The following is a 26,123-nucleotide window of genomic DNA, read 5'->3' as shown; positions in this document are numbered from 1 at the left end:
ATTGCCAACGATCATTAAGATCTTGTCTTGAGGTTTTCTTCCTTTACAATGCAAGCAATTCAGCCTTTCTATTACTTAGATCATGAGGAAGCATGTAAGGGAAAACACACATATATTAAAATAAAATTTACAGGAGCAAGTATCTATCAAGTCCTTTGAGCCACTTAGAAAAGAGGGCCCCTTAAATCCTGTATTTTCTGTTTGGACAGTTTTTTTTTCCTCCCCTGCCTCCTGAGGCTCCTCTACTGCCTTAAGAAGCTGCTTTGCTGAAGGCCGCAGACCCGTAGGATGGGGGAAGAACCTGGGAGGGCTTATCTTCCCTATCTGGAGCCTCCATGTCCTGCACCTAAACCCTTGGGTTGTTTCCTTGAGTAAAGTGAAGAGAAAAGAGTTTTAAAACCCAGCAAATATCTATTAATAGTTAAACCTTTAAAAAATGTCTCATTTTTGTTTCATTTTGTTTTTATTTAGTGAATTTTACATTGTCAATGTTAAATCCAGGCAGAATTCTGGAAGAAGAAATGACTAGGTAATTGGCTAATATATATATACTCTTTACCTTTTGTTATACTCTTTAACCTATTATTATAATTTATACCACCCCCAACCCCACCATTTGAAGTAAGTTGCATACATCATGCCCTTCACTAATAAATACTTCAGTGTGGATCTTAAGAATAGGATATTTTCTTCATAACCATAGTACGGTTATCAACTTCAGTAAATTTAATATTGATACTCTACTTTGATCTAATCTACCACCTGCATTCCAATTTTGTTAGCTGATCCAATAATGTCATTTATGGCATTTCCCCCCCTATTTTAGCCTTCTTAGTGGAAATCTCAAAAGCCTGTAACATAATGTTTGTGTGTTTAACATATCAATTAAAGTTGCTGATATAAATGAGTACTATCTGTATGTGATAGCAGGCCTGAAAGGCTCTATCTGGAAGATTTTTTTTAAATTATATAAAAAGTATACTTGAAATTATTCAAACTGAATTTATTATTTTTAAAGATACTAACTTTTGCCCTAGATGGTTTGGCTCAGTGGATAGAGTGTCAGCCTGTGGACTGAAGGGTCCTGTGTTCAATTCTGGTCAAGAGCACATGCCCGGGTTGCGGGCTCAATCCCCAGTAGGGGAGGTGCAGGAGGCAGCCTATCAATGATTCTCTCTCATCATTGATGTTTCCATCTCTCTCTCCCTTTCCCTTCCTCTCTGAAATCAATAAGACTATATTATAAAATAAAAGATACTAACTTTCCTCTAATTTAGTTAAGCCCTCACTCCAAATTAATATAAAATTTTAGCACACTATTAAATACCCCCCCCCCCAAATTCTGCCAAATAGAAAGAGGGTTTTCTTGTTTCTTTGTGTGAACAATATGAGAAAACTTAACTAAGAAATATTTAATATGGCCAATCTGTTTATTCCTTCATTTGCAATATGTTGAACAGTAGTGAACTTTTTCAGTATGAGATATGCAAATCTAGAATATTAATTGTAAAAAAAGAATCAAATTGTATCTATAAATTATCAATATCAGTTTTAAAATGATTCATTAACACCACTATTTTTTGCAGTTAGCCAAAAAAATTTATCTGGTTTCTTTGGCTGATAATTCAAGTAAACCAATTTGCCTTCGTCTTCTTATAATCTAAGAAAAGAAAAAGAAACTCTAATGTGTATTTGTTATAATGGCCTACATAATTTTATTTATTCCCAATTCTGAAGATTACTCCTGAAAGAGATGAATAAAGAACAGTATATAAAAGAAACTTTCTAATTATTTTCCAGATATGCATATTATTACTCAGGACTAGGTGCTGCAGTTCTCATTGCTGCCTATATACAAGTTTCATTTTGGACTTTGGCAGCCGGCCGACAGATTAGGAAAATTAGGAAAGAGTTTTTTCATGCTGTTCTCCGACAAGAAATAGGCTGGTTCGACATCAACGACACCACTGAACTCAATACACGGCTAACAGAGTAAGTGTATAGTTAATGTTATACTTGTGTGAAGAAATTAACCACTAACTGTGAACATTTGTCATGGGAGGATTTTTAAATGGAAAAAGTACTAGGTTAAGTATCTGATATAACACCAAGAACAGATAGATGATCTGACAGTGATTTCCAGCACTGACAGCCTATGATGCCACAGCATATTTTCTTTATCTGTTAGTTTTTCTCCTTAGTTGTAGAGTAAGTTTATTTGAGGACTGAGCTCACATCCTGTATACTTGTTTATCTCTCATGGAGCTTACCACACGGCCTGGCAGACGTTACATACTCAATTAAGATGGTTGAATGAATGAATTCATGATTGAATGAATTCACAAAGACGCTCTTCTTAGTAATTGCTGACTCTTGACTTACTCATCAATTTGAGGTCCTACTATGTGCCAAACACGAGGTATTTGTGATATACCCGTGACCCAAAGACCTCTGCCATCTTATTGCTTACATTCCAGTAGGGGGAGATAGATGACAAACTTTTCTTACTGGAGGTCCTGGGGAGAGTGGAGTGAGAAAATGAGGTCAAAAAGGAGTGAAGGTCAAGGCATTTGGGACCTGGTTGGCCTCAGTAAGGACTTCATCGTTCACTCTGAGTGAAATGGGCAGCGATGGCACATGTTTTGATCCGAGGAGTAGCCTGTTCAGACTTCCATTTTCAAAGGATCACACTGGCTGCTGTGTTGAAGATCGAGTGGTTGGAAAACAGGGCCAATGGTAGAAGGAAGGAGCACTTCCCTATTATCGTAATGCTCTTCCTAACTTCTGCTTTTAGTCAGATTGGCTCATCTTCAGAATGTTAATGCTTCTTGTATAGGATTTATGAGTTTAATAGCATCCACTTTAATGATATTAATGTCTGAGAAGCATGAACTAATCCTGAATTTCTTCCTTTGTACAGTATTTAGGTGGGGAAAAGTTCATTCGAGAGGCTAAGACTCTGAAAGAGGCTTGCAGTGTCTGAACAAGTCTGACCTGTCTGTGTTTGTTAGATGTCTGCTTCACCTCTCTAACTGAAGACCTCCTGCCTGTAACCACTTAGGTGTGATCTTTTTTAGTGACATCTCCAAAATCAGTGAAGGAATTGGTGACAAGGTTGGAATGTTCTTTCAAGCAATAGCCACGTTTTTTGCAGGATTCATAGTGGGGTTCATGAGAGGATGGAAGCTCACCCTTGTGATAATGGCCATCAGCCCTATCCTGGGACTCTCTGCAGCTGTTTGGGCAAAGGTATGTGAAACGGGGGCATTTTCACGTGTGTGAACCCACACCTGCAGTTATTTGAAAGATGCGGGATTCCAGTGCTTGTAATTGTGCAAATCGGTGTTAAATATCGGTCGAAACCACATTTAGAAGCAGGTTGTTAATCTGGTGCTTTACTAAGAAAATTTATTTTGAATGTGATTCAAAATGTCACCGTTTTTACTTCAGTTACAGATATTTTACACTGCTGTTATTTCTTTGGTAAATTTTCTGGCACAATATCTTAAATTACATATAAGGTTTGTGTCCTTATTTGAGGAAACACAATTTTAAAATATAACATACCTCTGAACTATTCCGTGAATATAAAGAATTTAAATAAAGTTTGGATTGATTGATTTTTAGTTGTCACATTGACAATTGAGTGGCACTCTGCCACATTTGCCTTACAGTAAAATACACATAACCCGTTCTACTTCAGCCACAGGTGAGAGATTTTACTGGCATTTTTTGCTCACTCTGGAATTGATCATTTACTTAACACATTGTGGACCAGTAGTTTTATTGCTAGCTTTACCCAGTGGCCAGATAAGTTTCTATTGAACGAGTACAAAAAACGCTTTACATAAATGTTAAAGGCACGCTTTAAAATTAAATACCCATTGCATTTTGAAGTTATTTATTACATGTTCTTACAAACATCTTTTTAAAGTATGATACTTTGTAAAACACTGTGTAATATGAAGTGGAACTGAACAAAGCTGGCAAATTCTCATGATCTGTCCGCAATGTGTTAATAAACTACTGGTATCTATTTTGTTTTTATTCTTCCTTTATCTTTCTCCCACAATATCTTGTTAGCCATCTTATTATTCAGTAGAATGCCCAGGAGTACATCTGGAAATATTCTTTCATAGTCATTAAAAATCATGACAAAATTAAGGAAAGGATGGGCAATCCTTTCAAAGCCGTAAAGTTTTATTTTCATTTATTTTGCAATCAACAGAGAAAAAAACCGTAATAGATGTGGAACTTGAACTGTTCCCAAAAACGAGTTCTAGAGAGTATCGTGTGGACTTCCTTTTCCTGACTGCTCTTGGGGAGCATGTCACGAGGGTGGGTCTGAGTGGCCTGTGTAGAGTGGAGGAAGCCCCTGCTGACGCACTGAGTGTCATTTGCTTCATGACTTCCGTGTTTAGTAGAGGATAGGGTTGGGGGAGAAAGAGTAACTTTAAGGGTTGGCCTTTTAACGTCCCTCCCATACAAAAGTCATGAATGTTTCTCTCCTGTCCAGATACTCTCGGCATTTAGTGACAAAGAACTAGCCGCATATGCGAAAGCAGGCGCTGTGGCAGAAGAGGCTCTGGGTGCCATCCGGACCGTGATAGCCTTTGGGGGCCAGAACAAAGAGCTGGAAAGGTCAGGAAGGTTCTTTGCACACTTGCACATTTTGTTGTTCATTCTTTTGTGGTATGTGTTCACCACTTTCCTTTTCCTCATATTAAAACTCCCCCACAGTAGACAGGCACCTTCACTAATGGCTAGAGTTTAACGTCAGATTCTAAACCAGGATTCTGACCCTCTATGTCCCATGGACTCCTTGGGCAGTCTGATGAAGCCCATGGACTCCCTCCTTAAAATAATGGTTTCAAATGCATAAAACAAAATAGGATTACAAGGGAAACCAATTATATTGAAGTTCAATTATCAAAATATTTTTAAATTGTAATCTAATAAATATGTCTCTTTAGTTAACATATATATATACACACAAATATATATATATAAAAGGCTAAGTGACTGACCATACGTCTCTCTGACCCTCTGACCCACCAGCCAGTACATATGACACGCACTGGCAATTTAAAAATAAACATTGACTCGTGCATGGGCAATACATATAAAGCTCTCGCTGGTGCCAATTGCATGCGTGTGTTTCAGTCTGTCATTGTTGATCATGAATTTGGTTGTTTTTGTTGCCATTCAACGTGAACCGCATTGTGATTTATTCATTGACTGACCTACTGACTGGCCAGTACATATGACGTGCACTGGCAATTTAAAAATAAATGTTGACTCGCAGTATATGTACTCTCAATACATATAAAGCTCTCGCTGGCACCAATCACACACGTGTTTTGATTTTATAATACTATATTATATATACTATTTTGACATGTAATTTTTTGCGGTAACATAATTACTGCACAAATCTTTCTTCTAATTAATTTCTTTAAATGTGCACAGATTCGTGCACCGGGCCACTAGTTAAATAATAAGAGCTAACCATTGGTCTGACAGGTACTCTAGTTCTGAAGTCGGGGTGTGAGTAAAATATATTTAAAGATATTTGTAGCAATTGTAACATGATAGGAAAATGATCTGGGATTTCTATTGGCAACAGAGTCACAGTTACTGCTCATACTACCATGGTTTGTTGCCAGCATTGATCATGAAAGGAAATGCTAAATTTCAGTTAGAGGTTAATGAAAATAAATATGTAATTTTTTTTCCCCATTCAAGTTCCTTGACCTTGGATCTCAGGTCAACTATCTCTGCTCTAAAGGAACTTGATATATAAAAAATCTAAATGTCAGAACAAAGCCCACTGATGAAGGGTACTCCCTCCACCAGTTTTCTCTAAATAATAACACCCCCTAATATAGCCAAAGCACAATTTTGTGTAAAGTATTTTCTTTTGCTGTTTTGTGGAACTCCTGATACCCACAACTCTGAAATAGAAACTCCTGGAAATTCTCCAGCATTAAAAACCAAGTTTCCCTAATTTCCTCCATTTCCTTTTCTATTTTTCTATTCCTTAAGCCCTCTTCAAAACCACCACGTTCCTGGTTCTCTAACCTCTCCCTTTTTCTCTCTTACTGCTGCTTCCTGTACACAATAGCTCACACAGACCACACTAACCCTCAGTTGGACATCAGGATGTGAATGTAATCAGTGCCGCTCCATTAGCTGCAGTAAGCAAGCCGCCTAAGCGAAGGTAACTACAGCATGTCCACCACTGTCACCGGAGCTTTGTGTCACATTGGGGCCGATATAAATCTCCCTGCACACGGCTGGCTCAGGGCCCAGCCCAGGACTGGACCTGGCCTTCTGGCTGTCTCCCCAGGGACACAGCTCAGCTAAGTGAGTGCAGCGCCCAACACAGAAAAATACACTGAAGAGTTGAGTGCTTCAAGTAATTAAAAGGACAAACACTTTTTGGTGGCAGTATGCATTCTTTGCAAACTAATAAGTTCTCAACATCTCATTGGGTTAAACTAAAAAAATATATGATGTTTGTTTTTTGTTAGAAACAGAAACACCCTGCTTTATATTTTTCCCCCTAAAGTCTCATTATATATTCATTGAATTTTTTTCTGAAGTTAGGGAGCCAAAATAAACATTTTTATACTCTCTGTGTCTAGCATGGAAAGGTAGATTTAATTTAAGTTGATGTAAAAAACAACAACATTGCAATTTAATAGAACCATTCTAGATACTTGTGCCTTTGTATCAAATCATAGAAGCCAGTAGTATGTTAATTACTATTCAGAAATATGATAATAGTAGAATGGGCAATATTCAGAAAGAGATTACATTTGAGAACAGCAGTAATAGTAATGGTGAGAATAGGAAGTGTCAGGTTTTGCCAACTTTGCACCAGTCCTGTACTAACTACTCTCTGTAACTTGTGTCAGCCTCAGAATTACCTGGAAGGTAGGCATTATTTGCTTCATTTTACAGATGATGAGACAAAAATCTAAAAAAATTGAGTAAGAACCCAAATCCCACAAGTAGTGACCACTTTATAACTGTGTACCCTGGCTTGACAGTTGAAGGTCAATTGATCAAAAAACAAAACAATAACAAGAAAGCAAAGTCCTAGGTATAAGAACATGTAAAATTCCTGCCCCTCACCCAGTGGGGCAACAAGGGAAGGATTTTCTTTTCTCTAGAGAAGAGAAATTAAACTGTGTTAAGAATCTAACTATTTTAAGAGTCCTGAATAGTATTTACATTTTGGCGTCATTCTTGGTTGGCTTGGTTTCTCTCCTTCCTCAACCTTGACTTGTGATGCTGGCCATGGAGTGGGTGATGAAGCTCTTCCGTATCCCAGGGATGAGAGCTCAGTTCTGGAATGGCTACAGGAACATTGGTTGGACTGGTGAGGTCCAAGGGAGAGGGGTCCGGGCCAGTGAAGAGAAGGCTCAGATAGGTTCTAGTCTTCTCAAGCCCTATCTGGCTGATCCTGAGTTGGTTCAGTTTCCAGGAAGCTGGGTCCTCCAAGGGATTTCTTACTTTGATGGCTTTGTTTCTTAAACCTCCAACTACACAGGAGGTGAATATGGTTCAGATTATGGATTGTTTACTTACTTATTACAACGTTTTCCCCTAATTTTCTGGTAGGTATCAGAAACATCTAGAAGTTGCCAAAAAGATTGGAATTAAAAAAGCTATTTCAGCAAACATTTCCATGGGCATTGCCTTCCTGTTAATATATGCATCATATGCGCTGGCCTTCTGGTATGGATCCACTCTGGTCATATCAAAAGAATATACTCTGGGAAATGCAATGACAGTAAGTATTTTTCCTAATATTTATGAAGAATCTAAAAATATTATTTATCCATCTTCCTTGTCTTTACTTTCATATTCCTCCTTTTTGAAGGATAAGCCATGATTATAGGCTTTTTTCTTTTGGTGAATCTTTGCTCTGTCCTGTGGGCAGAGTTGGCCTAGACTACACAAGGCGTAATTATGAGTAGGGACAAGAAAATAGCATGTAGTAAGAAACATATACAATATGTAAAGGAAATAAAAATTGAATGACTTTGTGAATAGACAAATATGGGTTGGAGCCATCCTCATTCTGCCCTTGATTTCCATTATATAAGAAAGTAAACATTACATAGTGATGGAATGTTAAACTTATATATCATAAAACATCAGCTATCTGAAATAGGAGATGAAAAGTTATTTTAGTTTCCTTTTCTTTTTCAGAATGAAGATAGCTTTATTTTAAGATTATAAAAATAATATATTCTAGTTATTAAAAGGATTAGAATTTTTAAAAACAGGAATTACTTATAATTAGAATTACTCATAATCCTATCTAATAATAGACAAACATGGTAAATTTTTTTTAATCTTTATTCAGATTATTACAGTTGTTTCTTTTTTTTTCCCCCATAGCTCCCCTCCACCCAGTTCCCACCCCACCCTCTGCCCATATCCCCTCTCCCCACTGTCCTCATCCATAGGTGTACGATTTTTATCCAGTCTCTTCCTGCACCCCCGACAACCCTCTCCCCCCAAGAATTGTCAGACCACTCCCTTTCTATGCCCCTGATTCTGTTATATTCACCAGTTTATTCTGTTCTGTTCATCAGATTTTTTATTCACTTGATTTTTAGATTCACTTGTTGATAGATATGTACTTGTTGTTCATAATTTTTATCTTTACCTTTTCCTTCTTCTTCCTCTTCTTAAAGAATACCTTTCAGCATTTCATGTAATACTGGTTTGGTGATGATGAACTCCTTTAGCTTTTTCTTATCTGTGAAGCTCTTTATCTGACCTTCAATTCTGAATGATAGCTTTTCTGGGTAAAGTAATCTTGGTTGTAGGTTCTTGGTATTCATCACTTTGAATATTTTCTGCCACTCCCTTCCGGCCTGCATAGTTTCTGTTGAGAAATCAGCTGACAGTCGTATGGGTACTCCCTTGTAGGTAACTTAACTGTTTTTCTCTTGCTGCTTTTAAGATTTTCTCTTTGTCTTTTGCTCTTGGCATTTTAATTATGATGTGTCTTGGTGTGGTCCTCTTAGGATTAATTTTTTTGGGGGTTCTCTGTGCTTCTTGGACTTGTAAGTCTATTTCTTTCACCAGGTAGGGGAAGTTTTCTGTCATGATTTCTTCAAATAAGTTTTCAATATCTTGCTCTCTCTCTTCTTCTGGCACCCTTATAATTCGGATGTTGGTTCACTTGAAGTTGTCCCAGAGGCTCCTTACACTATCTTGATATTTTTGGATTCTTTTTTCTTTTTGCTTTTCCGGTTGGGTGTTTTTTACTTCTTCGTATTTCAAATCTTTGACTTGATTCTTGGGATCCTCTAGTCTGCTATTGGATCTCTGTATAATATTCTTTATTTCAGTCAGTGTATGCTTAATTTCTATTTGGTCCTTTTTCATATCCTCGAGGGTCTCACTAGATTTTTTGAGGGTCTCACTAGATTTTTTGAGGGTCTCACTAGATTTATTGAAGGTCTCACTAAATTTATCGACGGTTTCTAGAAAATTCTTGAAAAACCTTATAACCGTGGTTTTGAACTCTATATCCAGTTGTTTGCTTTCCTCCATTTCTGTCATTTGTGACCTGTTTCTTTTTCTCTGCATTTTGGCTGCTTCCTTGTGTTGATAGGGTGGCTTTCTGTGCTAGGTGTCCTATAGGGCTTAGTAGCTCAGCCTCCCCAGTTACCTGGAGTGGACACTCTTGGTGCACCCCTTTGTGGGCTGTGTGCACCGGCTTGTTGTAGTTAAGCCTTGATTGTAGTTGGTATCACTGGGAGGAATTGACCTCCAGGCCAATTGGCTGTGAGAATCAGCTGTGTCTATGGTGGGAGAACTTCTGTGCGGGAGACACCGTTATGGGGCAAGACTTGCTTCAGTGGGGCTTTGGTGCTCACTGAGTCTGCCCCCTGAGTGTGTCCCTTATGGATCTGAGGAGTTGTAATCTGGATGGTCCCACTCTGACCAATGGGTAAACTGGTACTTGGATCTCTAAGGAGGTGCTAATTTAGCCTCTGCCTGAGGCTACCCAGCAGGAGCTATGGAGAGAACTGCAGATTTCTCTTCTTTGTTTGGGATTTGGAGGTGCCCAGATGAGGCCCAGCTGTGAAGCAATGCAAGCTGCTGTGGGGCCTTAGGCCTTCTTTTGGATGTTCTGGGTCTCTCTGACCCAGCTGCAGTTTGTTAGGTAATTTTAGATTGCAAAGGGCCAGGGCATTCATATGCAAAAGCCTCTGCACAGCTTGGGTGGGGCGGGGTAAACAGCTATGGCTGATCCTCAGTCCTACCCTAAGAGGTCCTGGGTCTCAGTGTCCCAAGGTAATCACTGCAAGCACCTCTGAGAGAAAGCCGCCCTAAAGTTCCACCCGCTGCCAGACAGTTCAGTTTCTCCCTGTATGAGTCTGGGTCCCCAGAGACTCGCCCGGAACTGGAGTTCAGAGCGGGAGCGTGTGTGTCTCCCTCCCAATTGAAAATGACAACCGCGTCCTCAGTTGCCAGCCCTTTCCGCGTGCGCCTCCGTACCTCTGCACTTTACTTCCACACCTCCTCTGAGTCTCAGTGCGCTTTTCTCTTTCCTTCTAGTTGTAGAATTTCCACTCAGCCAGCCTTCCTGTGGTTCTGGATGATGTCCGTTTTGTCTTTTAGTTGTATTTTTGAAGTGGTTGTGCGAGGCAGCAATTTCCAGTGTTTACCTATGCCGCCATCTTGGTTTCTCTCTCCTTGATGACTATTTTACAAACATGGTAATTGACCATACTTTTGCTATGCCTCCCATTGGCTAATCAGCATGATATGTAAATTAACCGCCAACAAAGATGGCGGCTAATTTGCATACTGCAGGCAGGGCGAAACAGCGCCATCCCGCCTGCCCTGCCGCCATCCGGGCCTGCTATCTGCAACCCGGGGCGGCAGGCGTCCGTGTGTGACCCGACTCAGGGCGGCGCCCCAACCCCCGGATCGGCCCTGCCTTGTGCGCGACCCAGGGAGGTGGGCAGGCACCGAGGGATCGGACCTGCCATCTGCCACCCGGGGAGCGGGCCTAAGCCAGCAGGTGGTTATCTCCCGAGGGGTCCCAGACTGTGAGAGGACACAAGTGGGGCTGAGGGACACCCCCCCCACCAGTGCACAAATTTTTGTGTACCGGGCCTCTAATCTAGTAATATACATTTAATGAGAACTTTTGGCATATATCTTCCAAGTGTATATATTTTCTGTATATACACATATTTTTTCTTTTAAAACTGGGATTGTATTATATCATTCTATAATCTTTTTTTACAAACTAGAAATAATTTTATGACCATCTTTCCATGTCAGTGACAGAACAACATGTAACCATTCAAACAGTGATCTTTTAAAACCCGAACTTCCCTATATTTTCAAACAAAGGATACTGAACACAGTTTGTCCCTTTGCTGATGACTTCGGGCCATTATGAAAATTGATCACTTCAAGTTGTTTTCTAGAGTGGTATCTTCAGGCTCCACTGAGGTGTGGAGGGCTAATTGACTGGATGAGCGTTCATAATTGCTGTGCCTTCTCTTTTTTCTCTCATTTTGGTCTTCTCTCTGATTGTTAGCTTAGAAGCTCTCCACCTTTCTTCAGTTCCTTGCTTGCTAAATTTTATGAAGAAAGGAGACTGAATCCTGACTTTGCTATTCACCTTTTGGGCAGAGTGTGTCCTCTCTGGCCTTGTCTCCTCCTTGGTAGTACGTGGACAGCAACAGCTCCCTCTTGGGGCTGGAGGGTGATATCCGCCCACAGTGCAGGGAGCCAGCAACACCCTCTGGGTAAAGGGCTCTAGTGCATTAACTTTATAACATCTATTTTGGTAAAGACTTTTTGCTTTCCTACTGGCCCTTACCTTATTACAGATAGTGGAGAGATCATGAGGGATATTTGAGTTCTGGCTATGTGAAGTGTCATTGTTCCTGTCTTCTGGGAAAAGCCAAACTATGTGTATAAGTTTCACCATGCCCAGAGAGAAAGAAGTAATTTCTCTTCATTTATGTTTTCCTCAGTTGAGTTATGCTAATAATTTGGATTCCTGAAGCTACATTTTTGGCTTTTCTATATCAATTTATTTTCCTAGTTAAAAAAATATAAAGGAAAATGTGTTGTAAGTTTTGTGTGGTATAGTACAGAATGATTATACAAAGGAATTATTAATCAGTGCACACAGATGTGATTGTGTTTTATAATGTGTGAACTAATTCTTATATTAAAATCTTATTAAAATATGTATGTAAAATGGTACTTTTTAAGGAAAATTCCATGGGGCCAAAATCTACCATGTGTCATCCTTTTTAAAAATATATTTTTTTATTGATTTCAGGGAGGGAGGAGAGCCAGAGAGAGAAAGAAACATCCATGATGAGAGAGAATCATCGATTGGTTGCCTCCTGCACACCCCGCCCTGGGGATTGAGCCTGCAACCGGGCATGTGCCCTGACTGAGAATCAAACCATGACCTCCTGGTTCATAGGCCAACGCTCAACCACTGAGCCACACCATTCAGGCCCATGTTTCCTCTTGAACATTCTGTATATCATATAAATATATAGTTAGAGAAAATGAGAATAATAATAGCGATGGAAAATGCTTCCCTCTGGTGGTATTCGCTTCAGAATCAAGGCAGTAGGTTTGAAAAATCTTTCTGACTCTGTATGAGTTCAGGAGAAGAGCAATAGATAGTTTCCCAAGCTAGACAAATATTTTTGAGGTTGAAGAAACCCATTTGTGCAATGAAATGTTATAGTACCTGGTAACCTTGTAAGTTTTGCTCTTTTGCTAAAACAATTTTAAAGGATAAACCTAAACTCAACCCTTTGTATTGTGTATTTCACACAAATCATGTTTGAGATCCTGGACCCCAGAATAGGGCTAATAACTCTTTCTCACGTTCTTTTGTTCAGGTCTTTTTTTCAATTCTGATCGGAGCTTTCAGCGTTGGACAGGCTGCTCCTTGTATTGATGCTTTTGCCAATGCAAGAGGAGCAGCATATGTGATCTTTGATATTATAGATAAGGTGAGTCAATTATTGTGATGCTGAAAAGTTCCTTGAGGCTTGGGTAATTAAGTCTGGCTTTAGGTTAAATGTCATGTGAACATTAATTATGTGAAATTAACAACCTATTTTTAGTAATGAATGAAGCAAATGCCTCTTATTAATATTTCTAAAAGTTTATCTTTAATATAATAACCCTGATCTCGTTTTGGAAAGGTACGTCTGCACTTGTGTAATTATTAGAGTTCAGAGCAAAGATGTTTGTCTTCCTAGTTTTTTTCCCTTTTCTCTTTCACTTTGTGGCCAGACTAAGAATAATATGATTTCTATACAGGGTGGAAAAATTATTGGTGGAGCCAAAATTGACAGTATGTTTTACTGGGTTGCACCCTTCAAAAAAAAATGATCACTGCATGTTTGATATCATTTTGAATTAACTATGTTGATTGAATAAGTTGTATTGATTGCAATGGAATAAAGAAAATAGTTTTGAATATTAAAATGTCACTGTTTATACACAGATAAACCGCAAAGAGGATAACTGAAATTTGATCATTTAATCTAAGCAATTCCTCCTGTTTCATTGATCGAAGTCATGAGAAAATTGTTCAGCTTCCAAATTTATTGAATGTTTACATTGGCCCTAAATAACTTGCTTTAACCAGTTGTTTAGTCAGTCTTCTTAACCCAATCCATTACATTTATTATTTAGGAATAAACTAATTTTCACTAAATGATGCTATATACCTATAATAGTATGTTTTGTTGTATAAACATGAAAATCTGATCACTTAGAAATTTTATAAGGGTATGCCAAAATCTTAAAGTGAAATATTGTACAAAATAAAATGAGTATGTCACTATGATCTTTTAAGGAAATGCTTGTTTTCTGAGAATGAACATTTTCTTAAACACACACACAATCTCTACCTAGGGTTCTATCGTATGGGAGGGAGAGTGTGCCATTCCAGGTATTATTTTTGGAATTTGCTGAATCATATTCCTTAAAAATGCAATTGTTTATTGTATGATAGAATAGTCATTGAATTTTGTTTTATTTAGAATCCTAAAATTGACAGTTTTTCAGAGAGAGGACACAAACCAGACAACATCAAAGGGAATTTGGAGTTCAATGATGTTCATTTTTCTTATCCAGCTCGAGCTAATGTCAAGGTACTGTAAATAGTATCTATAGGAATTCCTAACATAGGTTGAATGTTTAATCATCTTAAAGAATCTAAAGCCTCTAATCTTTTGATATTTATGTGTTTTTTCTTTTGGGGGTTATATTCCTTTATTTGATAGTTTTTTAATGAAGAAATTGAAAGTTTTATTATTAAACTGTTTCTTGTTTTCCTGCAAGGCTATTGCTTCACTGTCTAAGAATAGCACCAGCAAATACAGTATACTGCAAAATTAAGATAGTGTTGTTCATCATCTGACACTGTAACAACTTACAAAAGCTTTTCTCCACTGCCAGTTATTTCCAGTGGAAAGATCATTCAGTATTTTGACCCTATCCTGAGACAGATGTAAGCAAGTTATAATACAAGGTGGGGCAAAAGTATGATTACAGTTGTGAGCATGCAAAACACAGAGTGTATTCTTGTATTATTATTATTTATTAATTATTGTATTATTTTCCATATGAACAACTATAAGCCTATTTTTGCCCCACCCTGAATTATATAAGGCTTAAGATAACAATGTTATCTTTGAATTATATAATTTTATGGCTAGATTTTACCACAAATCATTTCAGGAATTCTGAATATTATACCTTGTAGCCTAGCCTAAAAATCATAGGGTAGTGATGGCGAACCTTTTGAGCTCGGCATGTCAGCATTTTGAAAAACCCTAACTTAACTCTGGTGCCGTGTCACATATAGAAATGTTTTGATATTTGCAACCATAGTAAAACAGAGACTTATGTTTTTGATATTTATTTATATATTTAAATGCCATTTAACAAAGAAAAATCATCCCAAAGAATGAGTTTGCGTGTCACCTCTGACACGGGTGTCATAGGTTCGCCATCACTGTCATAGGGTGTTGGGAGGAGGTACATATTGTGTTTATCTGTAATTGTTAGAAAGTTAAGGGGTATTTTCTTCCAGTAGCATTGTTGTAGTTACTTTTTCCATTGGTACTGCTAAAAGTTGCTAAATCTTGTATCCACAACTAATTTTAGCCAACTATGCTGGACAACTTTATTTAGTGGAGGGGGTTTCCATTTTCACTCCTCGATAGATTTTATGTATTTCTCACATGCTTCTTCACTCATTGGTTCATCTGGTTCTGCAGGGTTACTCAGTGTCATCTTGGTCAGCCAACCATCTTCATGACAAGATGAGCTGACAAGTCCTGGCTTCCCTGCAAGAGCTGCATTAATTGCAGTTACTTCTGATAGAGGAGAATAGAGTTTGCTAGCAGCTTTCACACATTCCTAAGCACCAAATTCATCTTGTTTGATCAATTTTGTCCCAATTTAAGACAGACTACAGTGAACAATGCCTCCCAAAGCTTCCTGCGCAAAATTGCAGATTCTCATTGTTCCAATACCATTTTCTGTTGTTATCCATTCCCGCTACTCAATGAGAGCAGACTGAGGCGGGTGCACTGCCTCCTGATGCCACACCCGTAGGCCCCAGGGCCGTGGTCTGTGGGCTCTGTGCTGCTCAGAGCACCCACAGGAGCACCACCTACAGGAGTGTGTGGCCTGGGGGTGGAAACCCAACTCCTCAGTCACGCTGGGCCCATGGGGGCAGGGCCTATTGCATAGTTTTTCAAATTTAACATTGAATCAAATTACTCCCCTTTTAGGACTTTGTTGTGAAGTGTGTTCTTTTTTGCTCTTTTCCTCCCAGATCTTGAAGGGCCTCAACCTGCAGGTTCAGAGTGGGCAGACGGTGGCCCTGGTTGGGAACAGCGGCTGTGGGAAAAGCACGACAGTCCAGCTGATCCAGAGGCTCTATGACCCTGATGAGGGTATGGTAAGTGGGAAGAACTAAGTTCTCCAAATTGGGAAGCTGGGTACCAATTAGCCCTTTGACATTTTTTATTTTTTTTAGTAACAAATTTGCATGTTATTGTAATTTTGGTAAAAGGGGTATGGAATTGCAAGGTATCTGGAAAATACATTCAAACCCTTGGGCTAGTTTAACAAAGGTATGCAAAATGATAAAAGCCAAAGAAGCTAGACAACACTCTTTTCAGTTCCAACTTCGTGCCTCATAACGTACTATATCACCAGAAACAGTCATCCAAACCGCTGAGAGAATTATATTTGATGAGTGATTGGGTTTGGTCAAAATTATTTCATATCTCAGTTGCTGACAATTTGGTAATCAGGGCCACAACAAATCTTTGGACAGTAATTAAATTCATCAGAGATAGTTCAGTTTTCTTAAGTGTTGGAATATCAGAAGGGAAAAATGGGATAGTCTCATAAGAAATTTCTGGGGATATGAGGGACAGTAATAGCCTAGGGTATATATTTTTTGACCTCTTAAAAATTATGTTAAATTCTGGGTGTCTGGGTGTCTCAGTGGATTGGAGCATCATCCCATGCACCAAAAGGTGATGGGTTCGATTCTGGTCAGGGCACATACCTAAGTTCAATTCCTGGTCAGGGTGCTTACAGCAGGCAACCAATCAACATTTCTCTCTCACACTGATGTTTCTCTCTCTCCCTCTCTCCTGGGTGAGGATTAAAAAAATGTTAAATTCAAACTTACATAAAAGTTGGAAGCAGGGAACTCACTTTACTCTTTACCCTTCAGATTTACTAATTGTTTATATTTTGACCCACTTGCTTCATTGTCCTCTCTGCTCTTGTCTTTTTCATAACAGCCATCCTAACAAATGTCAAGTGTTATCTCAGTGTGGTTTTGATTTGCATTCCCTGATGATTAGTGTGATATTGAGCACCTTTTCATGTACCTGTTGATCTTTTGGATGCCTTCTTTGGAAAAAAAAGAAAAGGCTATTTAGTTCCTCTGTTTATTTTTAAATCAGATTATTTTTTATTTTGCTATTGAATTGTATGAGTTCCATATATATTTTGGATTTCAACTCCTTATCAGTATGTGATTTGCAAATATTTACTTCTATCCCATGGGTTGTCTTTTTTTAAATGTTTTTCTTTGCTGTGCAGAAGTTTCATGGGTTAATATAGTCCTACCTGTTTATTTTTCCTTTTGTTGCCTGTGCTACTGGTGTCATATCCCAAAAAATTATTGCCAAGATCATTGTTAAGGAGCTTTCTACCTATGTTTTATTCTAAGAGTTTTATAGTTTCAGGACCTACATGTAAATCTTCAATTCATTTCAAGTTACTTTTTGTGTATGGTGTAAGTTGAGGGTCCAACTTAATTCTTTTACATATGAGTACGCAGATGTATTTTCCCTAAAACCATTTATTGAAGAGATTTTCCTTTCCCCATTGTGTGTTCTTGGCACTCTTATCAAATACTAGTTGATCATATATGTGTGTGTTTATTTCTGGGATCTCTATGCTGTTTCATTGGTCTATGTTTTTGGGGTTGTTGTTTTCCAGTACCTATGTGTGTTTTTATACCAGTACCATACTGTTTTTATTACTACAGCTTTGTAATATACCTTTGTGTATTGAGGATGTTGAGGTATCTCTGTCCCCACTGAGTGCTGGGACTGGAGTCCTTACAATATCTCAAGAACAAGAACTTTCTGAGACTAGCATGGGAGGATGAATGATTTTTATTTGTGTGGCATTACATCCCTGGGTTTCCCAAGTCCCATTCCCCTTAGCCTAGTCCTGGAAGAAGTGAGCTGGAGATTCAGTAAAGCTAAAAGCAAAGCCAGTGTCCAGAGTTTCCATTCCATTTTGCAGCCGGGAGTCAACCAACATTCCATGTTCAGCATCAAGCTAGTTGCAGTCCATTAGTCCACTATGTGGACGAATTCAGGGAAGCAGGAGCAAGTCCCGCAAGCCAGGAATCAACCAAGAGGCACCAAGAGGGTGAATTCCTTTGTTCAGGGAATTAAATATCCCCAATCTTCCCACGCTTGCAGTGGCCATGCCCTTTTTGACCAGTGACCTCTGTTCTCAGGTGTGACTGAGAGCAAGCACCTTTACTAGCCCCCCTAACTGTACTGGGCATGCATCTACCTCCCTGCTTCCCCTAGCAGTCTGCAGGGAATAGACAGGTGGCTCCCTGGGGAGTGTAAAGCTTTAGCTTCCTGGTGAAGCTGCCCAAATGGCATGCCTATAATATTTGGCCTTCCCTTTGCTCCTTTCCTGTTATTAATAACTAGGTTCATTACAATGGTATCCCTTTGAAGTCAGGAAATGTAATGCCTTCAGTTTTGCTTTTATTTCTCACGATTGCTTTGACTATTCAGGCTCTTTTATGATTCCATATGAATTTTGTATTTTTTTCTATTTTTGTGAAAAATGCCATTGGAATTTTAACAGGGATTTCATTGAATTTGTAGATCATTTTCAATAGTATGGATATGTTAACAATATTAATTCCTCCATGCCATGAACAGGAATATCTTTCCATTTATCTGTCTTCTTTGATTTCCTTTATTAATGTGCTATACTGGGAAAGATATTTGTATTCACTTATCCTTTTTATACGAACTAATTAACAATTTGAAAAATTGCAAGTTTTAGCAAATATTTATTCCAGCATTTGAAAATATATTTAACTGTAGCAACATTATCTAGCGAGTAATATCTAGATAACAATAGAGACAGTTCAATCAATATTCGCTTTAGAATTCATTAGGCACTATAATCTTTATCCTCCATTTACTAAACTTTCCTCTTTTGAAATTAGAAAGTTAGAGATTCATCAAGTTTAAATCAGGTTCATTGTTCCTGTCTTTAAAAGCTATTCACCTCTACCACATACTCATTTTATACTCAACTTCATTAGACTGTTTAGTACATGGATGGTCTTGTTTGCAAGCCTAGAGAATGAATGTTTTGATCAGATTAGAAAGTTTCTCATTGCTCTCAGCATGAACTGTTACTCTGCTTGTTCATGTGGAGGCTGTGGGGCTGAATCTGTTATCAAGTTACACGTGTGGTTTCAAATGAGGTCCCAGGGAACTGCAGAAGCACTGGAGAAAGATTGACCTTCAGCTGTTAATACCCTTGGCTCCAGTGGAGGGAGGGCAGAGCGGCCTGGAGTCCTGTGAGGAGAGACTGGGGCCTGTGGCTCTGGGGAGGGAGCCCAGGGGACAGCCGCCCAGACCCCTGGGCTGAGTCATACTCCTGTACCGCAATAGCCATCCTTCTAAAATTTTCTGAGAGGGTTGTTTATTCAAACCTTTATTCAGCAAATAATAAATGACCAACATATATCACTAACTGTACAAGGTGTTATTAGAGAAGAAAAAGTAAGTCATACTCCTCAGCCTGGTAATTCTCTACTTCTACAATGACTGTTCTACAGTGTTTCTTGAAGGAAGTAAAATGTCCAGCAGGTGGGAAATGCTAAAGGAAAGTATGGTGTATTACATATAGTAAAACATCATAATGCCGTCAAAATGATATGCAGACTGGGTAGGAAAGTGGACTTTTATTCACATTTACTAATGGTAAGCAAAAATAATACTATGCCAAAACTATGTAACCCAAAATGTTTGTGGAGAATTACCCATCCATGAAAAAACTGTATATGTAAGGGGGAAATATCAGGAGAACATATACTTTTTATTGTTATTCTTGCACATTACTCTTTATTTCCATTCTTATTCTAACCACTGAAATAAGTTCAATATTAGCTAAGACTTTTTTCATAACCAATGAAAGAGTATTATGCTAATTGAAATAAGCCAGTCAGAGAAAGACAAGTATCACATATCTCACTCATATGTGGAAGCTAATGAACAAAATAAACTGATGAACAAAATACATTTCAAGACATAGAAGCATGGAACAGACTGTGGAATCTCGGAGGGAAGGCAGGGGTGGGTGGGTGGGCGGGAAGAGATCAACCAAAGAACTTGTATGCACATATATATGCATAACCCATGGACACAAACAATAGAGTGATGAAGGCCTGGGGTGGGGGGGCAGAGGTGGTCTAGAAAGGACCAATGAGTGGGGAAAGAGGACATATGTAATACTTGCAATAATAAAGATTTTTTAAAAACAGTCTTGATGCTTTAGATATCAAATGGCTCAAATATTTAATGAAAATATTCTCTTTTTTTTTTCAGATTAGCATAGATGGCCAGGATATTAGGACCTTTAACGTCAGGTATTTGAGGGAAATCATTGGAGTGGTGAGTCAGGAGCCAGTGCTATTTTCTACCACAATTGCTGAAAATATTCGCTATGGCCGTGGAAATGTCACCATGGATGACATAAAGAAAGCTGTCAAAGACGCCAATGCCTATGAGTTTATCATGAAATTACCACAGGTAACAGCTTTGTTAATGCAGTTGCCCTCAAAGTTAGCATGTCACCTCATGCAACCGAGTTTTCTTCTAAGGTTAAGCTAATATGCCGAAACCGGTTTGGCTCAGTGGATAGAGCGTCGGCCTGCGGACTGAAGGGTCCCGGGTTCGATTCCAGTCAAGGGCATGTATCTGGGTTGCGGGCACATCCCCAGTAGATGTGCAGGAGGCAGCTAATCGATGTTTCTCTCTCATCGATATTTCTAACTCTCTGTCTCTCTCCCTTCCTCTCTGTAAAAAATCAATAAAATATATTAAAAAAAAAAAAGCTAATAATGTTTGAGATACAAGGTTGTCCAACTTTGCTAGGTATTATTCAATAGTTGAATTATTCAGTTGGAGGTTTAAGGAGTAGAGCCTGGTACAAAAATCACATAAAATTTTATACAGAGTATATATTAGTAGTTTTTATTATGACTCACTGTGATGGTCAAAATGATGCTCTATGTTGTCTTCATGAATTTCTAAACTCCGTAGCCTTTTCTATTTTAAATATTTTAGGGAACATTTGAGATCTTGCTCCCCAGCACATGTCAGTTTGGCTCAAATAAACTCTTATAAAAATTCTCTAAAAAAAAGAGAAAAAATTTTAACAGCTCCTTCATGTTTTCTATGTTGTAGAAATTTGACACCCTGGTTGGAGAGAGAGGGGCGCAGCTGAGTGGCGGACAGAAACAGAGAATCGCCATCGCTCGGGCCCTGGTTCGCAACCCCAAGATCCTGCTGCTGGATGAGGCCACGTCAGCCTTGGACACTGAAAGTGAAGCTGAGGTACAGGCGGCTCTGGATAAGGTGGGTAGACACTAAACGCTGAGGACCAGCCAATTGAAAGTTTTTGAAAATTCTTCCTAATGCTTTGCAAGTTCAGATTGAAACACATGAGAGCCAACGAAGCTCTCTCGTGGAGCTTTATTGATTTCCCCTCTGTCAGGTCACATTGCAGAGAGGTGGATGGCCCATTATCTGGCTTGCTGACCAAGGTACAGTTAGCCGAAATCCAGGCCTAGGCATTGAGCCACTCATCTTTGTTTGTCCCTTGCAGGTAGGTCATTGCTTTGGTCCAAAGTAGTTGTGTAAAAATCTACCCAAAAAATATGGTTACCTAGACACTGGTCCAGCTGAAAAACAGTCAAAATAATTGCCTTATTTTGTAGGCAGTAACATCATTTTTATCTATTCACGAAGTCGAGTGGATGATTTTCTGGAAATAAAGTTCAATTTGTATTTGTCTAAACAAATAAATAAGCAGCACATTTTTAAAAATATATTTCTTTATTGGTTTCAGAGAGGAAGGGAGAAGGAGAGAGAGATAGAAACATCAATGATGAGAGAGAATCATTGATCGGCTGCCTCCTGCACATCCCCACTGGGGATTGAGCCCGCAACTCAGGCATGTGCCCTTGGCCGGAATCGAACCTGGGACCCTTCAAAAGTCCACAGGCCGACGCTCTATCCACTGAGCCAAGCCGGCTAGGGCAATAAGCAGCACATTTTAAGGATACTGAGCTCATGTTCCTGGGTCAGATATTCTAAATCTTTCTATCACATTTAAGCTGAAGCTTCACAAGAAGAACCTTATCTTAGGACCCTTTGGGCATCAGTGCTGATGTCAACTGTAATAACAACAGAGTGTAAAAACCAGATTCGTGTGGCACCAACTTACTGTGGTTAGCTATTTATTTATTTGCCTTCTCTCTCCCAGGAAGAATAAACCCCTTAAGAGGCAACATTAATAAATGTTTCATATCTATGTCTATATAACACGTAATCCAGTGCCTTGCACATAGGAGAGCCTAAATAAATATTATCATGATCCAATTCATTGAGACAATACATGTTTACAGTAAAAAAAAAAGTAATGACCATATTAGCTTTTGACTCAATAGATAACAGCTATTTGTCAAAATAAATAATAGGTTTTTCAATATAAGATCTTAAAGAATATAAAAGTGGATTTGATATTTTGAAATTTTAAGGTAAGTCAATAACCACAAAGTTTCATACCCACATGCATTCTTCTACGCACAGCCCCTTTTCCAGATTCCTGAACCCTTCTTGATGCTGGGACAAGAACCCCGGCATCTCTTTTTATGGTTTAACTCTTTTACATTTAGTTAATTCATCTAGTTTAAAATTTTAGAGTAAAGACTGATGTAGAAAGATCACAATTTTTTTCCAGGTGGCTATACAATTGGCTCAATACCATCCTAGATAATAAAAGGCTAATATGCAAATCAACCGAACAGCAGAACAACTGGTCGCTATGATGCACACTAACCTCCAAGGGGCAGACACTCAACGCAGGAGCTGCTTCCTGGTGGTCATTGCACTCCCACAGGGGGAGCACCGCTCAGCCAGAAGCCAGGCTCACGGCTGGTGAGCACAGCGGCAGTGGCAGGAGCCTCTCCTGCCTCTGTGGCAGCGCAAAGGATGTCCGACTGCTGGCTTAGGCCCGCTCCCCATAGGGAGCGGGTCTAAGCGTCAGTTGGACATCCCCTGAGGGCTCCCAGACTGCGAGAGGGCACAGGCCAGGACCCCCCCCCCCCCCGAGTGCACGAATTTCGTGCACCAGGCCTCTAGTTTATTATATAATCCACCTTCTCTCTATTGATAGAGAATGCCATATTTATCCTATACTAATTCTTAAATGTTTTATATCTATTTCTGGACTCTATTTTGTTCTATTGATCAAATTGCCTATTCATGTGATAACTTCCCCTGCATTTTACTGTTTTAATTGCTGTAGCTTTTATCTGCTAAAGATATTCCCTTCTCATGAAAAACATTCATGATTTTCATGACTGCCCTTTTTAAAAAATATTTTCATTAATTTTTAGAGAGAGAGGAAGGGAGAGGGAGATAGAGAGCGGAACATCCATTGGCTGGCTCCTGTACAAACCTTACTGGGGATCTAGCCTGCAACCCAGGCATGTGGCCTGATGGGGACTCAAACCAGCAACCTTTCAGTGCACAGGACGACACCCAACCAACTAAGCCATACCAACTAGGGCTCATGGCTGCTCTTTTCAAAAAAAATTGAGATATTATTTATATACCATAAAGTTTACCCTCTTAATATGAACAATTTATTGGTTTTTAGTATTTTCATAAGATTTTGCAACCATCACCACTATATAATTTTAGAATATTTTCATCATCCCAAAAGGAAACCTTGAACCCACCAGCTGTCACTCACCATTCTACACTCACCCTAGCTGTAGCAACCTCTAATCTACTTTTTGTCTGTATGGATTTGCCTATTCTGGACATTCCATGTAAATGGAATCATACAATGTGTGGTCTTTTTGACTCGCTCTTTTCACTTAGCATCATGTTTTCAAGGCCATCCCTGTTGAAACATGCATCAGAGTATCATTCCTTCTTACGGTGCAATGATATTCTCTTGTATGGACATACACATTTCATTTACTCTTTGATCAACTGATGAATATGTGGATTAGTCCCACTTTTTTGACTATTATAAATCTAGCCTCTTGTTTTTGATTTATGTTTTAACCTACTTAGCTGAATTAGGTTATACTCTAATAACTATCCTAACGAGGTTTTATTGCCTCAGAGTAGAAGTAGTCACACCTGTCAGGATGGCTACCATCAATAAATCAACAAACAAGTGCTGGTGAGGATGCGGAGAAAAGGGAACCCTAGTACACTGCTAGTGGGGATGCAAACTGGTGCAGTCACTGAGGAAAACAGTATGGAGTTTCCTCAAAAAATTAAATATGGAACTGCCATTTGACCCAGCAATTCCACTTCTGGGAATATATCTGAAATAGCCTGAAACACTAATCAGAAAGAATATATGCACCCCTATGTTCATTGCAGTGTTATTTACAATAGCCAAGATTAGAAGCAACCCAAGTACCTATCAGTCGATGAGTGGATAAAAAAGCTGTGGTACATTTACACCATGGAATACTACTCAGCCATAAAAACGAAGGAAATCTTACCCTTCGCAACAGCATGGATAGACCTGGCGAGTATTAAACTAACAAACAAAATAGAAACAGACTCAGATACAGAGAACAGACTGACAGCTGTCAGAGGAGAGGGAGTTTGGGGTGCTAGGTGAAAAAGGTGAAGGGACTAAGCAAAATAAACCTTATTAAAAATAAAATAAATCACATAGGGGGAAAAAGACACCATTAACCTAATTCTTGACACTCACTAGAGTATCAAGAAGAGTAACGATTACAAATGACATAGCATGAATAATTTGATGAGCATTTTTCAGGTTTTAAATTCCCATGAATAAACCCACCAAGCCAGCATGCCCATTCACTGTACTACTTAGAGGGATGATTTGCAGATTTTAACATGCATTTAAAAATCATCTGGGCCCTTGTTAAAAATCAAAGTTACTAGCCATACTCCAGAGGTTGTGATTCAGACGGACTTTGAACCATGTTTTGAACCATCCAGACCCCAAGGTACATTTTTGCCTAAAACGCCTACATGCAGTCCATGAGAATTACAGGTAAAATCAGGCAACTTCAGAAGAAACCCTGCAGAAGCCTCTGGAGAAGGCATATGTGGCAACCACTCCCCTAACAGAAGTCTCCAGCATGCCATATAGCCCAGAACTAGGGCTCCTCAGGCAGGTATGACCACACTTGAGAAGGGTCAAACCTTTTCTCCTATTTCTTGAGGAAAGACTGACACTCCTTAGGCTTCCAGTTACCCATCCCTATACTGAAAGGATTGGATTTTTGTCTGGTCCAGACCTCGAGTCTCACTTTAACCTTTTATGTATATACTAGATGAGTGATGCCTTTGTGCCCTAATCACACGGCACGGGGGATGCGTGGGGGATGGGGTGAGGTCCTGTCTCACCAACCGCAAGTGCGTCCATCCCAGTGCTTACCTGTGCCTGCTGATTGACAGTGTGTCGGCTTTGTAAACCTGCTGCCCCATGTGTTTGTCCCCTTCCCCTTTAGGCCAGAGAAGGCCGGACCACCATTGTGATCGCTCACCGATTGTCTACAATCCGAAATGCAGATGTCATCGCCGGCTTCGAAGATGGAGTCATCGTGGAGCAAGGAAGCCACAGCGAACTGATGAAGAAGGAAGGGCTGTACTTCAAGCTGGTTAACATGCAGGTATCTGCCTCCCGGGAAGTGTGCTGCTGTTGGCTCCTCAATATAGTATTTGTACATATCGGTTAAAATATCAGACAGCTAATGCCATAGTGAAGAGTAGGAGGTATTCAGGGGAAGTCCTATAAGTATGCATTTGAGACTTTAATTCAGAATCGGTGAAACAGTCCTGAAAGAGAGAAGCAGAGAGGATGAAAATGCCCAAAACATTTTGAACGTATTCCTTAGGACAGGGATTCTTAATTGCCTGGGGAGCATGTTCAAACTAACAGGTCCTTTCCACCATAAGATTAGGGATGCTCAGAGTGGTGGTAGGAGTAGGAGGGCAAGGCCAGGATCTCTAGCGAGGTGGGGGGAGGTTTTATGTAATTTTAAAATGCTTCCCAGCCCTAACCGGTTTGGCTCAGTGGATAGAGAGTCGGCCTGCGGACTGAAAAGCCCCAGGTTCGATTCCGGTCAAGGGCATATACCTTGGTTGCGGGCACATCCCCAGTGGGAGGTGTGCAGGAGGCAGCTGATCGATGTTTCTCTCTCA

The 26,123-nt window shown here is 39.4% G+C and overlaps 1 protein-coding gene across 3 annotated transcripts in view; it reads left to right on the top strand.

Moving 5' to 3' along the window:
- The window catches only part of ABCB4 (ATP binding cassette subfamily B member 4), a 70,391-nt gene that overhangs the window by 12,385 nt on the left and 31,883 nt on the right, over positions 1-26,123 (top strand). For 2 of the 3 annotated variants that reach the window (XM_070424169.1, XM_070424168.1), the window contains exons 5-15: positions 472-529; positions 1,801-1,992; positions 3,078-3,249; positions 4,517-4,641; positions 7,630-7,801; positions 12,927-13,040; positions 14,082-14,192; positions 15,887-16,012; positions 20,235-20,438; positions 21,096-21,266; positions 25,430-25,591. In XM_070424169.1, the coding sequence (XP_070280270.1) occupies positions 472-529; positions 1,801-1,992; positions 3,078-3,249; positions 4,517-4,641; positions 7,630-7,801; positions 12,927-13,040; positions 14,082-14,192; positions 15,887-16,012; positions 20,235-20,438; positions 21,096-21,266; positions 25,430-25,591 (1,607 nt within the window). Of the gene's footprint in view, positions 1-471; positions 530-1,800; positions 1,993-3,077; positions 3,250-4,516; positions 4,642-7,629; positions 7,802-12,926; positions 13,041-14,081; positions 14,193-15,886; positions 16,013-20,234; positions 20,439-21,095; positions 21,267-25,429; positions 25,592-26,123 lie in introns of those variants that run through there. The other variant, XM_070424170.1, reaches the window with a different exon arrangement.

Source organism: Myotis yumanensis, unplaced genomic scaffold, assembly GCF_028538775.1.
Source record: "Myotis yumanensis isolate MYYU_CA2020_CCGP unplaced genomic scaffold, mMyoYum1.0.hap1 SCAF_9, whole genome shotgun sequence".
Lineage (NCBI taxonomy): Eukaryota > Metazoa > Chordata > Mammalia > Chiroptera > Vespertilionidae > Myotis > Myotis yumanensis.
Note: the sequence above shows the minus strand (reverse complement) of the source record. Positions and strands in the feature narration are given on the sequence as shown.